At 30.6% G+C, this 17318-nt stretch overlaps 3 protein-coding genes and 1 non-coding gene across 4 annotated transcripts; 2 read left to right on the top strand and 2 right to left on the bottom strand.

Annotated features, from left to right (window-relative positions):
* Positions 1-3640: 3640 nt before the first annotated feature.
* Positions 3641-5251, bottom strand: LOC109801219 (large ribosomal subunit protein eL43). Its single transcript, XM_020362237.3, has 5 exons — positions 5129-5251; positions 4990-5029; positions 4143-4231; positions 3935-4017; positions 3641-3846 (listed from the first exon to the last, which is right to left on the bottom strand). Exons 1-5 carry the CDS (start codon positions 5129-5131, stop codon positions 3783-3785), a joined length of 279 nt encoding a protein of 92 aa, XP_020217826.1. The 5' UTR covers positions 5132-5251; the 3' UTR covers positions 3641-3782.
* A 38-nt stretch (positions 5252-5289) lies between these two features.
* TRNAE-CUC (transfer RNA glutamic acid (anticodon CUC)) lies at positions 5290-5362 on the top strand. The gene has a single exon. It is a non-coding gene; the product is annotated as a tRNA-Glu (tRNA).
* Positions 5363-7409: 2047 nt separating this feature from the next.
* On the top strand, positions 7410-10575 carry LOC109801382 (putative serine/threonine-protein kinase PBL19). Its single transcript, XM_020362438.3, has 4 exons — positions 7410-7948; positions 8739-8999; positions 9378-9500; positions 9695-10575. The coding sequence occupies exons 1-4, from the start codon at positions 7619-7621 to the stop codon at positions 10091-10093; spliced, it is 1113 nt and encodes a 370-aa protein (XP_020218027.1). The 5' UTR covers positions 7410-7618; the 3' UTR covers positions 10094-10575.
* Positions 10576-11764: 1189 nt separating this feature from the next.
* Positions 11765-14750, bottom strand: LOC109801381 (beta-amylase 3, chloroplastic). The gene is made up of 4 exons (XM_020362437.3): positions 14207-14750; positions 13522-13732; positions 12972-13082; positions 11765-12765 (listed from the first exon to the last, which is right to left on the bottom strand). The coding sequence occupies exons 1-4, from the start codon at positions 14722-14724 to the stop codon at positions 11980-11982; spliced, it is 1626 nt and encodes a 541-aa protein (XP_020218026.1). The 5' UTR covers positions 14725-14750; the 3' UTR covers positions 11765-11979.
* Between the last annotated feature and the right edge of the window lie 2568 nt (positions 14751-17318).

Genomic DNA, 17318 nt, shown 5'->3' with positions numbered 1-17318 from the left:
TATTTTCTTATCGTCTGATGTGTATGGCTAAAATAGAAAACTGACATCTCAGAAGAGTTAGCTGAACCAATGCGTCCTTACTTCGAATAACACATTTTTACTTTCTACGTCTTTTCATTCTATGTCTACAAAACGAGAGTACCTACTACTCCACACAATCTATCATGCTACCCACCAGCTTCAAGTCAAACACACACCATCCCTTTTTTCCATTACTTCAGCTGGTCACAAGTGCCTAAAATTTAGTTATACTTATCTTAAATAAGCATTGCCAATTTTTAGATTTTTCTGTTAGCGACTACTTTTCTAGAAAACAATCAAAACTTAACATTTACCCAAAATATCTTCCGCTGGTTCATTGATTTTAGAATATTTTGGGACTTGTTAAAAATAAAAGTAAAATATATGAAAGAAAACAAATTATAGCGATGAGTCGTATTTATTATTTTCTGATGAAGGGTGTTTAAATAAAAGCTGGGTGCTAATTACCTCGCTTTAATCCATGTGTTTTTTAATTGGTTTTTTTTATATTTTAAAATCACTAAGCTTTGAAAAGATGTGTATTCTTTTCTTTTAATATTTTTATTATTGATGCAAAATATTCATTAATTTTACACATTGAATTATTTTTTATTTTTTTATTATCAGAGAACTCGATTAACCACGTTTGATGTATTTGTTTTCTTATATGTTTCATTCACAAAGCTTTAGTTTCAAGTCTTGTAAGATTCGAATTCAGTTTTACTCATTTTATTCTTTATTTAATGAACATTATTTATAATTTTGTAAGTTTAAAAATAAAAATTAACATAGTAAAAGGCTGGTTAGAAAGCACATTGTTGGTATATTATAAAAATTTTAATATCGTACTCATTTCTTGTAAATCTTGGATATCTATTATCTAATGTTTATGTCATGTTAGGTAGACTCAAGTATGTTTTCAAAAATTTCCTAAAAAAGAGTAGGTTTTCATACAACTCAACTTAATTGTAGTGAAATTAAATTAAACTAATTCTTCTATTTAAATAGGGTGTTGTTAAGGTAGTTTTTCTTTTAAAAAAGAAGCTTAACCAACTTTATTTTTAAAATAATATTTTATGAAAATAATGAAGCTCAATTTTTATTAAAAATATTTTAAAAAGCTAACCGAAGTCATTTAAAAAATTTGTATATTCTAGTTCCTCTGTCATACCGAATCTAAAACAATAAAAGAAATTTTAGTTTAAAAGAATTTTTAAAGTTCTTAACTTTTTCTTTTCCATCAGTCATTTTTAAGCAAAATAAAAAATCAACCGAGTATAACCTTTGAGCAACAATTTTGATGTGCCTGTGTAGTCCTTATGGTAATTTGAAATTTTGATATTTTCACATGGTGCAATTATGATATCAATAAAGTATTAAAATTTATGTATATTGTTACCTCCCTGAAGTCAGTTTCAGGGAAAATCAGGTATTAGACAAATACAGGTGTCTTTAGTAAATTGTCTCTCATATTTTGCACTGTATGATTTTATTTCATATTGTTTTGATCATGTGAAACGTACATTTTTTTAAAAAGGAAAAAGGAATACTTTATTTCATAATTATTTGGTAGTATGTTCATTACTTCTGTTATTAGCATTAATAGTAATCCGGAAATTAGTTGATATTTTATATTAATTTAAATTAATGTATATATATATAAATATATTATGTTAATTATTTATGTTGGTTTGTATGTGATAAATGAATTCATTTATTTATCATTCATTTGATTCATTCACAAGTTAATTCACCTAATTTATTTATTATAATAAAAATAAATAATGAATTATATTTAATTTATTTATTTAATTTTATGAATGATTAATAATTTATCTATTTGTTCAAAATCTATTGACTTACAATATGAAATGTTTATTGAATTGAGATTTTAAAAGATTATTTTGACATAAAAAAGTATCTTGTAAATTTTAAAGGACTAAATAAGAATGTAACAACTTATAAAAAGAGAAAGAAATAAAACATTTTTAAAATAAAGAATATTTAATTTTAAAACATTACTTTTATACACAAAAAAATTGTTAATATAGATAGACAATGATTTTTTTTTTTAAAAATGGATTGAATTTTTATGTGAATTTTTAATAAATCAAAATGAATTGATGAATTATTTTTATCATATCATCATGACCCACCTAAAAAATTATTGGATCTTTCTATTTGCCACTGTTAAGCGCGAGTTGTAAGAGACTTACTATGAGGTTGTGGATCAAATTCTGGCTTTTGTGAATGTAATAAATTCAAGTCAGGAGAAAATGTTAACTTGTTAAGTGTATGTTAAATTTTTTAGTGAAATTATCCTCATGTTCAATAGAAAATACTCATTAATATATAAAAATTTGCAGACTTAATTTAATTATTTAAAATTTTTAATTTAATATTTAGATTATTGAAATTTAATATAAATAATAAGTTATTGTGTGAAATAACTTTACTATTACTTATTATTTAAAAAAGTAAATTCCTTCCCATTTGAAAAATATATTATATTAATAAACAAAACTAGAAAATTAGGGTGTTTTCAAATAACTTTATTCAATGAATAATTTATTTTTATGAAAACCATAATATTTATATCAGACGGGAGTTAAATTTTGTTAATATTTGGACTCTACAATTGTTAATTTTTTCTTGTCAATAATCTGCTGTACACATTTTCAATTATATGATTTTTGTTTGTCGGTGTTGCATCTATCATCTGTCGTACATATTCTTTCTCGTGGACGAGGAATGAAATAAAAACGAAAGTATGAAGAAATGAAATAAGAATGATAAAACATAAAAGAGAAATAAAATAAAAATTATATCATTTGGATGGATAAAAATAAGGTGGTGAGAGAATTTATGCTTGTTTGTGTGAATAAAAAAGAATGAAAATAAATGAATGAATTATATTTAAAAATATTTTATAATAGTTAAGGATGTAACATTTTAATATAGTATTTTTTCCTAACATAAAATTATTTATTAGTTTTAGAAAATATACATTTTTTTAAAAAGTAAATTGTTTCGCTCCCATTTCATTTCAATTTAAGAACAAAATATTATCAGCAGGTTCCTTCTTATTTTTCTCAAACAAACATCAAAAATTTAGTTTTTACTTTTTTTATCTCTCTTTCCAATTTCCTTCCGCTCTATTGAATCGAATCTAATGTGAATTCATCCTCCCCTTCTATATTTGGTCAAATTGAAATGAAACAAATGAATTTAAATTTTAAAAGAATGATAAAGATAATCATTTTTGTTGGGTTGATAATTTAACTTTTAGTAAAAATGAGTAATAAGATAAATAGTATATTCCCATATTTTACATCTAAATTATTAATCTTTAAACAAGAATATTATTAAAATTATTAACTTCCTCATTGCGCCTTTAGCAATCTCAGATATGCAAAATAAAACGATGAAGGACATTCTAGTTTTATCTCCAGAATTTCATATTAATACAAAATTTGTGATTGAAATTAATTTAAATATATTTAAATTCCGTTCAACATATCAAAAATTATTTTATCAAAACCAATTTTACCCAGTTTAAATTTTTAACAATCATTGGCGAAGCTATTTTACTCTCCAAACAGAAAGAAGTTTCAAGCCATTAAACTAAACTGGTACCCTGATACTTTCCAGCAAAACATCGTCTCAAAAGGTTCAAATTGCATTAAAACAATACAGCTCTCCAAACAAAAACGAAACATTTTCAAGTTAATTTAGTCAAAATCTTACATCAAACAAAAAGCTCAACTCTCAGTTTGTTCCCTCAACCTCCTGATGGTGCTCCGAACAGTGACAGCACTCGCAGTACTGTGAAAGTGAGAGACAAAGTGAGCAAGTTTAGCATAAGAATAATGGGCAAAAATTATGAGTAGAAAGGAAGTAGAAAGAACATTACTTCAAAGTGTAGGCACCCCCTGCTTTTACTTTACCACAATCCTTGCATCCCCATATTCCCACAGCCTTCCTCTTCACAGCATACTACAACAAATAAGTTCATCATTAGAATTCAAATCTTCATGGAAAAGAAAAGCTATAAATGAATTTTGACTTCACCTACTAAAAACACAAGGTGATTCAGCATCAAAAGAGTGTAGAAGATCTACCTTTCCACAAAATTCACAAAAGAATTTGCTATGTTGACTAACTTCCATCTTCTTGATCTGCTTCCGGAGACTAGCACCATATCGGGTACCTAACATAAGAAAACAAGATGAAACGGTAAATCTAATCCAACAAAACCAATTTCTTCTCAAAAGCATATTCAATAACCTAATATATACTCATACTTAAATCCAAAATTCTTGCAGCTATGGTAAGTGAAATGAAATGAAACAGATGAAATTATTTGGATATATTTGTATTTTCATGATAGAATCAAAGAGAGAGATAGAGAAATTGGTTCCATCCCATATCACATATTCCCAAATTGAAAGGAAATAAAACCAGAGATATTGGAATAAACTGCATTACATTAAATTCCATTTCATGTCATTCAACTTAAACAATGGAAGTAACGAAAGTTGATATCATTCCAGTCCATTTTAACCATTTCCATCAATCCAAACATCAGAGTTCTGAATAGTAAATACCTAAAATAGTGAGAAGAAGCTAAAAAGCAAGAGAGATCACTATCAGGCACCTTAATTTTGCCCCAAATCTTAACCCAACTACAACCCTACCATCACATACGCAAAATGCACTCCAAATACAACTCTACCTTCTAAACATTCAAATCTTTCAACAAATTGCATAACCATAATCAATAACAAATCCCTTGTGCCAAGTCCCACCATATTTATACTCATAAAATCAAGCCTACACCGTACCATCAATACATTATTATATTTTTCGCGCAACGAGATTACTAGTGTTTGGCTTAACTCGAAGATGACGCGATAGTTTAAATGAAAAACTGTTTCCAATTTATAACATTATGACTACAAAGCTTACCATATTTTCCAACAATGCCAGCCTTCTTCGTTCTCTTAGTCTGCATCGAACGGTGAATACAAAAGTGAAACGTAAATTTATTATCAAAAATAAAAATCGATTAGTGATGAAAATTGAACAGAGTGGAGCATAAGCATACCATGGTTCCTGGATCGAAGGTGCCGTCGCTCTGCTATGCGTCTCTGTTAGTTAGACAAACAGAGTGAACAATTCTACACGAACCCTAATCCTTTTCTTCTCTTTTTATGATTGAACAATTAATTTACATTATATTATGATTGGCTTAACTCATATCATAACTCCGTTGTAGTCTAGTTGGTTAGGATACTCGGCTCTCACCCGAGAGACCCGGGTTCAAGTCCCGGCAACGGAAATTTTATTTTTCTATTTTGAATTCAGTGTGTTATCATGTAACTATTATTATTCATTTTATTTTTTCCTTTTCTTGTGCATTGTTTTTCTCCCTTCCCTCTTCATTCAGTCTATTAAGGAGTTCTTCTTTATGGAGATTGGAGAGGCAAATTTCTTTACTTCTTGTCTTTGGTAAAGCTCATAAACCAGTTTATCATTTAGTTTTTATTGACTTTAGGATTACATTGTTCTTATCCTTATTGAGGATGCATGTGGAAAAAGTAAACCAATTTTTTTAAATGGTTAAATGTACAGATATCTTTTTTTGAAATTAATATATTAAACTCATATTTAAAGATGATAAAAAAATTGTGTATTTTATGTTTACAACAAATATTAAAATATATTTTATTATAAATAATGAAATAAATAAAGGTAAATTTTAATAACAGTTTTCAATTTATCTTAAAATCTGTCTCGAATATTTGTTGAATTTTCTTTTTATTTTCCGGTTAACAACTTATCTTTATCTTTTTATTATATAGTATATTAATAAATAAAAATAATTTTTTTTTACATGGTTTATTTTGATTTTACATAATTGATAAATTAAGTACTTAAAATTTATCTCAAGTTATAATTCATTCTTATATATAATATTATCAAGTTTGACATTTCTCTTTCATGAAAGATAAGGAGTAGTTAATTTAACTTTAAATGTGAAAAAGAGTGATATGTAATTATAGATTCTTTCGTCGAATGCTATTGCATGGAACTCTTTGTGCGTGTTTGATTTTCATTTTTAAACATAATTTTTTCTTCTCTCTCCATACCTACATTAAATTTAGGTGAAAGCTCTTATTCATTATTTCTTATTAAACATGATTTTTTACGTCTCAACTTTAATGCAAACACACGCTTTATATGCTCTCATTTTTAATAAGATTTTTAATTAAAGGAATTCTTGTTGCTAGCTAGCACTTTATCTTTGACACCTATCTCGCTCTTTCTTTTTCATTCCCATCTAGATGTGCTAAGCTTATTTCGATTTTCGTCCTTTATGTTTTCTAGTTCATTTTCTAGGGCATATAAAGTTTTGTATCATTCTATATTTAGTGCAAGTAACAGCCTAAGGCAAAGAAGCTAACTAAAAATAAATCACTCTTGTAATTTAAAATGTGAAAAAAAAAAAAAAAAAAGAAGAGTAAGTTCACAATACAAGTATCTTTTTCCCCATCAATCTATTCATAACTCCACTATTCTCGTTCTTGATTAAATATTTTCAATATTCTATTTCTCTCTCGAATGTAAATGCACATAGCAGTTGCTATTGATTGAGCAACATGTTTATAGTTTGAACCTGAACGTTCACCATAACCTATGTTATCTGCATGACTAGGTTACGGCATGGTCATCCATGGAATATTGCACATCCTCTTTAAATAATATTTATTGCGTGTGCATGGTCATAACTTTCTTGTATTCAAATTAATTCTTCACCAAATTGACGGTCAAACCAACAGCGTCATAGTCACTTTTGCGTATCTCACACGTTGAAGATGAAGATGAAGATGAAGATGAAAATCATTCAAGGGTATTAACCAAACCTCGCGTGTGGTTGGCTGGTTGCTGTAGACGTTCAAGTTTTCATCCAACTTTGAAAGTCTTTATTTTAATCATTCAACTCTTCCCTTATTATTATTATTATTAAGTTATAGACATGGACCGACCTCATTCTTCATAAGTCTCACTTGTGTCTTTATCACTCTAGTTAACTTTTTAACATTTTTTATTCAAGCATCTTCACATAAAAAAAAAAATCAGTTTTTTAAATAAGATTTCTGATTCGAGTATTATTATTTATCGACATAACATGTAGATAATACTAATTCTTTGATCCTAATAAATAATTTATTATACACATAATTTTGGACCATGATCACAAACTTTACAAGGTTATTATTTGCTAAAGTTAAAAAGATTAACCTTTTTGGTTGCTAATTTTCTTTTTCTCTGTACATAAACGCGTGTTCCCACGCGGGTTTTTCCTTTAAGTCCCATTAGTCTCATCATCATTCAATTCAATTTCCTTCATTTCACGGAACGAACCCCACATTAAAGTTCGGGATTTGCATTTCTTTCCGAGTTCTTCATTTTCTCCTTTTCACATTCACCATTTCATTCTGGAACCTAGTTTGTTCCATTTGTTTCCATTTAAATTCTCGACCTTTGTGTACTCTGCTCCGGTGAGGAAATTCGGTAACTTGATGATTAGAAAATGAAGTGTTTCTTCTTCAGAAAGAAATCAGAATCCGACCCAGAATTACCGAAAGGGAGGAAGAAGAAAAACCAGGTGGTGAATGGAGCAACCAAGTCCCCCAGCTCGGTACCATCGCCAAGGAGCATAAAAGAATTGTACAAAGAGAAAGAACACAACTTTAGAATTTTCACTTTGCAAGAGCTTGTGGATGCTACACATGGTTTCAATAGGATGCTGAAGATTGGAGAAGGGGGTTTTGGGATAGTATATAGGGGAAAAATTAGACTTGAAGATGGAGGTGATCCTATTGTGGTCGCAATAAAAAGACTTAACACGCGTGGCTTACAGGTACACACAAGCACTGTTTCACCAGCTATGTTCTCTCCATGCTTTTGTTTTTTGCTTTGTTAGTATTACACATATAACACAAAAGTTAGTTACAGTTTATTCTCCTTGTTATTGCATATAGTTCCATTGAGTGCTATCAATGAAGTAGTTTTTTTTTCTCATTTCAGTCCCTTCTATTTGTTTATACTGGTTGAAAGAGCTTCTTCCATTGGACAGTTGCAAACATGATACAAAGTCTGGTTAGATAGTTTTTCAAATAAAATGAAAGAATTTTTTGTCCGAGAAGCTCTAAAAATCTTTTAGGTTTATATCCAACCAGATCGATGATCAATGCATGATACAATGATTTTAATTGGTCTAGGTGGCTATGTCTTGTTTGGATAGAACTTTTCAATGAACGCTCATGGGAGTAAAAAAAAAGAAACTTTTAGATTTATATCTGATGGCTGATCAATGCATGATACAATGATTTTAATTGGTATAGGTGGCTATATCATGTTTTAATTAAGCTTCTCACATAAGATAAAATTAGTTTATGTAGAAGACAAAATCAACTTTTGAAGAAGCTAAATGAGAGGGTTTCTATAAATTAAATTATTACTAATTGGCTAATTTTTACTTGTAAGAAAAAAGTTGATGTCATGATTGTTAGGAACTATATGATAACTTGGAATGGACAGCGCATTTACAGGGTCAATTATGTTAAGCTGTCTTTGAATTATGCCAATACTTCACTTGTACTTTACAAATATACCCGCTTTCTCATTTTTTTTCTCTCTATTTTGTATAGGGGCATAAAGAATGGCTTGCGGAAGTTCAATTTCTCAGCGTTGTTAACCACCCGAATTTGGTTAAGCTTCTGGGATACTGCTCTGTCGACAGTGAAAGAGGAATCCAACGGTTGTTGGTGTATGAATTCATGCCAAACAGGAGCCTGGAGGATCATCTTTTCAGTCTTTCTTTACCTCATTTGCCTTGGAATACAAGATTGCAGATCATGCTCGGTGCTGCTCAAGGATTACATTATCTACATAACGGATTAGAGGTTCAGGTACTTGCCAAATGTTTCATATTTCTAATTCGTAATTTATTACTATACTTTAAGGTAGTAGCACTAGTACTTGAGAAAACAAATTGATTGGCATTTTTAATTTTTTGTATCAAATCTGCTATAATTATATAAAGCATTATGTTTGTGTCATAGTAGAACTAAAGTATCCTGCTGGATTCATATAATGTGTATGTTGACCTTCTTATGTAGCTTAATGCTAACCCAACTTCCTTGATGGGAAGAATAAAAAGGAAATGCAGAGCATATAATGATGATTTAGGTGATGCTGATTGCCGAATATGCAATGCAAGTTGTTAGATATTCAACTATCTGTTTTTGTTTATAATCTTACTCTTGTTTTAAATTTTTTATTCGAAGGTGATCTACCGAGATTTCAAATCTTCAAATGTGCTATTGGACAAGAAATTCCATCCCAAGCTCTCAGATTTCGGTCTTGCTAGGGAGGGCCCAACAGGTGATCAGACTCATGTATCTACTGCGGTAAGTTGAAGTCCTATAATTTTCACTACTATTCAATTTATGACTTTCCATATATGCAAATTTTAGTAACCATCGTGATTTAAGCAGTATTGCTTTGATTATGCATTAATTATCTACAATCACACATCATTCTTGAAACAAATTATGAAATGAGCACTCTAACAATGTGTGTACACCAATGACTTTGTTTTCAGGTAGTGGGAACACAGGGATATGCTGCACCAGAGTATGTTCAAACAGGTCACCTTAAAGCTCAGAGTGACATATGGAGTTTTGGTGTGGTACTTTATGAGATCCTTACAGGGAGGCGCGTATTGAATAGAAACCATCCAACAGGGGAACAAAAGCTTATAGAGTGGGTTAAGAATTACCCTGCCAACAGTAGCAGATTCAGCACCATCGTTGACCCACGTCTCAAGAACCAGTATTCTCTTGGTGCAGCAAGAAAAATAGCCAAGTTGGCAGATAGCTGCTTGAAGAAGAATCCTGAAGATAGACCATCCATGAGTCAGATAGTGGAAAGCTTGAAGCAAGCATTGCAGGATTCAGAAACCAAAAACACTTCGCACAATATGACTTCTAAATCCACCTGATCTAAATTGGTCCCAAGTGGTAAATAAATGCTGTTCTAGAATGTTTTTTGCAGTTCCACAAAGCCAATTCACTAAAATAGACAATATTAGTGGAAGTGAAAAGGAGGGTCCATAATTTGCAAATCTATCCGGAAGTTCATAGGAACCTTGCAGTATGTTGGAAACTTACCAGTCTTCCAATGAATGAAGTAAATTATCTTCGAAGTATATATTCATAACTGTGCTTTCCATTTTTTCTTAATGTGCCCAAGTATAAAGCTATACCGTTGAAAAAGTCTATTCTATTGTATTACCACGATCTGATTCATAACAAGCGGTGTAAGTGGTGCTGCAGCGGACTTGGAATTTTCCGAGTTGCGAAATTCATCCCTTTAAACATTGTATTATTGACAAGGTAAAGCCTCAAAAAAGGTTTTCTGACTAAATTATGCTAATATTTTCCCTCTCAGATTTGTTGGGGAGGGTGTTGTGTTGTGGATCAATGTTGGAAAAGTTTGAAACAATTCACAAAATTCTTTAGTGTCTAGCTAGTGCGATTTAATCCCAATATAATATGCATTACATATAATTTTTGTCAAGAGATTGATTTATTATACCTTTCAAACCTAAAGTTGATTTAATTACACTGTTCATTGGATATATGCACACCATTATGACGATTATCAACCAACTTAGCTAAGATAAAGGGTTAAATGATTTGGCCTTAAAAACTATAGATATTTACGGCAAATAGGATTAGTTGTACCTAAGTTTTTTCACCAAAAATAATAAAGATAAAATAACAATTTCCAGGATTTTAGTAGAGTAACAAAGTCTTAATAAATACTTCAAAAAAAAGAAAAAGGCTAATAAATGATGTTTGACAAAACTATGTTAATGTTTCTGTTCGAACTGACGAGTTGTGGAATTCAATGGAATTAAAAGTTGGAATTTAATATAAATGCCTAAATGGAATTGGTGGGTGGTGTTAGGCAATGGAATCAATGTTAGAATTAAATTGTTCGCCAAGAGGTGACAAACACTGTCAAAAGAAGACTTTGGACTAGACAGTCAATAAGGCAAATTACTTGAATGCAACTACTGGTTGACCAGAAAAACCAAAAAGCAACCACTGGCAGAGCTTCATGCCGGCAAATTTTATGGACAATTCTTGCGGATCCAGACCAAATCAGAGTATTTCTCTTGTTAAGGAATGCTAGCTCACTCTCTCCAACACTCTAACCTTCTCTTTATAATTGGTAGAATTTCTTTAAAAGCGTTAAAGTTATGAAAGTTTCATGTCTTAATCAACAAAATTCTCTTCTAATTTAGTGATCTGACCTACTAAAATTAGTAATTTCTAATAAAATTCTGTCAAATGATAGAAAGAATGTTAGATATAAAATGCCCCTATCATTCCTTCTGTAATTTAATTAAGGCCAATGGGTGGGATCTATTAACTCAACAAATTACATATTAATAAGTACTAGTCAGGTCCTGTAGTGTATTGTCTTTACTTTATCTAACATTGACTTTTACTTTTTTACATAAACAGTCAATAGTGAAAAGGAGGGTCTATTCGTAATTTGTAAATCTATCCGGAAGTGAACCTTGTAGCATGGTGGAGTTTCCACTGAATAGGGTTTTATCTTGGAACAAACAATCAACTTCATGAGAAATACAGAAGATGAGTTTCCAGGAACTAACTGAACAGCATTTATTGGACTTTTAACAATATACAAATAATATTTTCCGAATAATGTCAGGGTTTGGCGTAGAAATATGCCATTTTCCTTGCGTATACCCATCATAATTCTATCTCTTTTCCCCACTTTTTTTCTTCTATAAAAATCACGATGCAGTTAATTTAACCATACTATAACTGTATACATTAAGCTATAAGTTGTTCACACAAGAGCAGCCTCTTGAACTTGCTTCCTCTGAATTCCTGCGATGTGGCCAACGTAAAGATGAGTTCCACATGAATCAGACTCTGGAAGCCTTTGTCTCTTACCACCTTCAGACATGCATTTCACAAACTCCACAAAGTGCCGCCAATTGTCTCCCTCAAACAACCTCTTATTCATCCTCAGATAAGTAAACGCAGCCAAACCAGAACCAGAGTTACTCGTTGACACAACTTGAGAAAACGCACCTGCATCATATCTTTCAAGTGCATTCTCCCCTGCAACTTCTGCTCCAGCTGTCCTGGCTGCCATCTTCACCTGATGAACCAACCCCTCTGGCGAACAATTGGCGTGTTCAGGTTGATCTCTGTCCCTCATTTCCATGCAGGTGAAATTCAACACAACTCCATGTTTTGCCAGCATTTGTGCTATTGGCAAGTAACCATCATGAAACCGTGTGTTGTAGTAGCCTGCAGTTAGTTCAGCTGCATGTGACCTTGCCTTGTAGTGCCAATGAATTCCAGCTACTTTGGCAGATAGAGTCACTCCAGAAGAGTTGAATATTCCTTTGGCTGATACAAGGATTTTCTCGCCATGTTCGAGAAGTTTGGTGGAGTACCAGTCAAGGAAGAATTTTCCATATTCAGTGTTCCACGTTCCTTCCCTTTTGAAAAATCCAGTATTCTCAGGATATTGGTTGTACTGGCCTGAGTCATGGGGTCCACTTCTTCCCCACTCTTTCTTCCCTATGGCCTCAGCTGATGCTTCCAAGGAAGCTCTCATATACTGCATGACAAACAAGTCCTTTTAGTAACTCACAGGAAGCCCCAAAAAAGGAGAAAGATATTTTGAAATTTTGTCACATTTGAGATGTCCTTGTTACCACAAAGCTAGAGATTTAGGGGTCCAATTGTTATGCAACATGTGTAACATTAGCATGCTTCTACGCTGTGTTTGGAAAATAGAGCAAAATTTGTGCATTTAATTTTTACCTTATCATAGCACTGGAATTCTCCAATTCCAGGAAACCTCCAAGTTCCATTGTTTTCTGGATAAGACGGATATCTCAACTCCCCACAAGGACCCATCCCCACTTGAATCTCCTGCAAATGAATTTGGTTGTAGGAGTTAATATCTAGCAACACATGCATCATTTCCTAGTTTATTATCTCAATTATAAGTGTCTTTTTTAATACACTCTAAAAGAGCTTTTGAGATGTGAAAATAAAGTTTTTTTTAATAGATAAGCTCTTAAAAGTATTTGTAGACTTGTATCCAAATATGCTCTAAATATATATATATATATATATATATATATATATATATGAATATGGTTGAAACTTAAAGGATGAAAGGACTAAATTTAGTTCCATGATGTGATACTATTAGATAGTCATCATCTTGACACCCCTCCTAATGTTTATATACATATATGTGGTTGTTAATGTACTGAATTCGATTAAGCTCACTGCTGTCTCAAAATATTTCATACCCTTCCTCTAATAATCCCAAAATTGAAGCACAAGTTGGTGTGGTACTTACAATGATAACACTGCCCAAATAATCTCTGAATCTGTCACGGAAGCTCCTCATGTAATCAGAATACACTTGAAGAGGCGTCCTTCCCCGCAAAACAGGCATTGAATCACAGCCCAAGGAGATGTACTCAGGGTTCCTCCTCCCTGATTTGTCTGTGTAAACCAGGTCAGGGTTCTTGCTGATTTCTTCCAGCACCCATGGAGGCAGAGGAATGCTAAAGAAAACACAATAATATACAAAATTAGACCCCCATCATAAAGAAATCAGCTATACCATCATAAAGAAACTTCATATATATGAAATCTCAGAACAAGATTATGCCTTTTCTTTCTCAACATCAAAATTAAACATAGGACCCAAAAATAAAAAACATTGTTTTATGAAAATAAAGTTAAACTAAGTTAGAATGAGTCCTGAATCATGAAAATAGATATTCTCATATTGAATTTTCACATAATCATATCATAAGAAAATCTTGCGTATAACTCTCTCTTTACATATTAAGCATGTTATTAACTCAAAGAATACATCAGTTTTGTCTCTACAAAACCTGTTGGACAAACTTTAATGAGATTTTTCCTCTCAAACTATGTTTTTTCATCATGCCAAATTAAAATTTGCTTACATGAAAAGACAGACACAGTTTTTTCAGCATAAGATAATTCCTTGCCACTATACTATATCATACCTGCAAGAGTCTCCAACATTTCCTCCACATTGATGGAAGGACATGACAACCTGAAGCTTCAAGCCATGTTTCTGAACCATCTGCACAAGCTCAGCATAGGCTTCCCAGTTATACTTGAAGGGTCCCTCTTTTTCCACCAAGCCCCACCAAGCATCCACCATTACTCCTTCCACTCCCGCACTCTTCAGTGCCATCAAACTAGCATTCATTGCTCTCGCCTTATTCAAAGTCCCTCCCATTGTCACTGTGTCCAGTGGCAGCATCACAAACACTGGCACTCTCATTGAATCGTTCTTGTGGCCATGAGCAACCGATGGAGAATGAACCTTCTCCATTTTCTCGTTGGTGTGGTTCCTTGTGACATGATGTGCATGTTGCATGGAACACTTGGTTCGGAGACGCAATGATGGCTTGGTTTTTACGAAGTGAACTTTGGTGGGAACGTCGTGTTTTGGTTTTGGGAGCTTGGATTTTTTCTGATTGACGATGGAAATCGATGAGCGAAGTGTTAGAGCCATTGTTGTGTGTCTCTGTTTGATATGCCATCGATGTTTATTTATGGATTAAAAAAAAGTTAACGCTCTTTTTGGGAATTGAAATTGACTCAATTTGTAGGTAGGTCCCACATCGAAAAGCGGAAAAGTGCAAAAAATCAATACCAGTTGGCTGTGTGTGAAAAGGCTTACGTGTTTCCACCTCTTCCATTCTTATCTAACAAAAATCGCGTACTCGTAGGATCCACTTCAGGAAAATAGATAAATAAAATTAAACGTACATCTATTTTGGTTTGCGGTAAGTTTGTATGGATCCGGATCCTCTCATATATAAAAATTGTGGTAACTTAATTCATTTTAACTGTTAAATTTATAAAAATAAATTAAAACGTGTATAAAATATATTTTAACTTAAATGTACACGTGTCACAATCTGATCTATTATTACAAATTTAATAGTTTAAATGTGTTAAGCTACCCTAACTTTCCTTCCATAAAATCAGGGAATCTATTTCTAGATTCGTATGACAAAAAGAATACCGTAAGAAAAATTTAGGAAAAAATAAAATAATAAATGTAATAAGTGATAAGTGATGTAATAAAAAAATAAATAAAAATATGTTTATTTTTTATAATAACTCTAATTAACTATAATTACCTTTACTCACATAAAACTTTAAATATGATTCTTTAATCAAATATTGAAATTTAATTTTGAATATAAAATTATAAAAATGTCACATTATTCTTATAAACTTAATCTAATAATAATGAGTTATATCTTTTTATAAAATGAAAATATATTTTATGAAAAATTATATCTTTTTTACTAAATAAAATAAAATATTTTCCCTGTCTCAATAAATACCGGCATATATAATTTTACATCAATTAAAAAAATGACAATAAGTGCGTGCAAGAAAATAATAGTTTTATAAAATTAATCTTTATATAAATATATTTTTACTTAAAACAGTTTAATATGGTAAGAAAAATTAAATAATATTATTAAAAGTATATACACTTATTTTTTTTAAATGTAATATAAAACATTTTAATTTGACATATTAAGGCAAAAGAAGTATAATTCAATTATCTTTGATCACGTGAATTAATTAACGAGGGAAACAATTATGTGATTAAGCTTAAAAAAATATATTTTTTTTGTCTATGAATTTAATTTGTTTATTCTGTCATCTCTAAAATGATTAAAATTAAACATTCACCAAATATTTTTTTTCCTTATTTGGTTATGAAAAATGTTCTTCAAAATTTTATAAATTTTTTAAAATAACAAAACAAAACACAAACAAAATACCCATAATCTCTTTTCTTTTCCTCCCCATCTTATTTTTGCTGACCTTTTATTTCAGATCACTAGACTAATTAAATTGGGTGTTGAACAACATGAGACTAATTTTGATTATATTCACTAATTGAAAACAAAAAGATCTCCAACCTCGAAACCCTATGCTAAAGGTTAAAGAGGGTGGACAGCTTCAAGAATATAATCAAAATTTGCATTAATGAATGCTGGTTTCCAATTTCCATCCTTGAGCTTGACCAGATGAAATGAATGATAAAAACGAAGCTGAAAGATTACTAAGTTTTCATTTAATGAATTTAATCAATTTATAAACAGGTGAATGGTTTCCTAATTTGCAAATAGTAAAAGATGCATGAACTTCTAAATTTTCTACTTGCATAGTTGAATATATTGTTTTTCTAATATGGAAACTTGTTAATGACATTTGATGAGTGGTTTTGTATTGCCGTATTAAGATAACCTCTACAAACTGAGCAAGCTAGTTGTTGATTTATTAGTTTCTGCCTTGTCCTGAAAATTCGTGTGGATGAAAATATCTCAGAATTTGAATATTGTCTTGGTTCTGATTTAATTTGCACAAGATAAGAAAGGGTGGAGTCCATTTTTTTTTGGGTGGGAAAATATGTGGCTTGGGGAAAGTCTATGCTTTGATTAGTCTTAGACATTTCTTTCTGCCAATTTTTGAACAACCAATTCTTAAAAGACAAAAAAACTCTGTTCAGCTTGTCACACAGTTTTTTATTTTCAAGAAATGGGTTGGACCCGTTTTATATTGAGTTGAAAATTTTAATCTAACTTAAACTCGTCATGAGTTGATGTTGGATTATTCTGTCAATCATTATATATTTTTATAATAAGTGTCATCATACTAATTTGATGATTAACTTTTTTTTTAATAATAATGTAATACAATAAATATTTTTTAAAGAAAATTATAAGAGCATATATATATATATATATATATATATATAATAAAACTACATTAAAAAAATTAACATAATACTGATTTTAAGTCTAATTTTTTTCAAACATATTTATTATGTGATAAAAGAAGTATAATTTTTTAACTTTATTTATCCTAATCTTTTTTTTTTCAAAATTACCATCAAATATAATTAACAAATTAAAAATATAAAATTTGTAATAATCTAAACTTTCAACAAGAAATATACCTAATAAGTTTATCAATAACAGTAAAATAAATTCATCAATGACATTAAAATAAATTTATAATATAATTACAAATAATTTCATCAACAAAAATAAGTACATACTAAAATCACAAATAATA

Source organism: Cajanus cajan, chromosome 11 (genome assembly GCF_000230855.2).
Source record: "Cajanus cajan strain Asha chromosome 11, NIPB_CcT2T_4, whole genome shotgun sequence".
In the NCBI taxonomy this organism is placed as follows: Eukaryota; Viridiplantae; Streptophyta; class Magnoliopsida; order Fabales; family Fabaceae; genus Cajanus; species Cajanus cajan.
This window is presented reverse-complemented; position numbering and strand designations above follow the sequence as displayed.

Bases quoted from the DNA above. Each gene is read 5' to 3' on its own strand.
- LOC109801219 (XM_020362237.3), bottom strand. The intron at 4,232-4,989 runs GTAAGCTTTGTA...TTCTTATGTTAG, and splicing joins TGGCATTGTTGGAAAATATG to GTACCCGATATGGTGCTAGT. The intron at 3,847-3,934 runs GTAATGTTCTTT...TCACTTTCACAG, and splicing joins GGGGGTGCCTACACTTTGAA to TACTGCGAGTGCTGTCACTG.
- LOC109801382 (XM_020362438.3), top strand. From the start codon at position 7,619: ATGAAGTGTTTCTTCTTCAGAAAGAAATCAGAATCCGACCCAGAATTA. The intron at 7,949-8,738 runs GTACACACAAGC...TATTTTGTATAG, and splicing joins TTAACACGCGTGGCTTACAG to GGGCATAAAGAATGGCTTGC. The intron at 9,501-9,694 runs GTAAGTTGAAGT...CTTTGTTTTCAG, and splicing joins AGACTCATGTATCTACTGCG to GTAGTGGGAACACAGGGATA.
- LOC109801381 (XM_020362437.3), bottom strand. From the start codon at position 14,724: ATGGCTCTAACACTTCGCTCATCGATTTCCATCGTCAATCAGAAAAAA. The intron at 13,733-14,206 runs GTATGATATAGT...TGTTTTCTTTAG, and splicing joins AATGTTGGAGACTCTTGCAG to CATTCCTCTGCCTCCATGGG. The intron at 12,766-12,971 runs GTAAAAATTAAA...TTTGTCATGCAG, and splicing joins AATTCCAGTGCTATGATAAG to TATATGAGAGCTTCCTTGGA.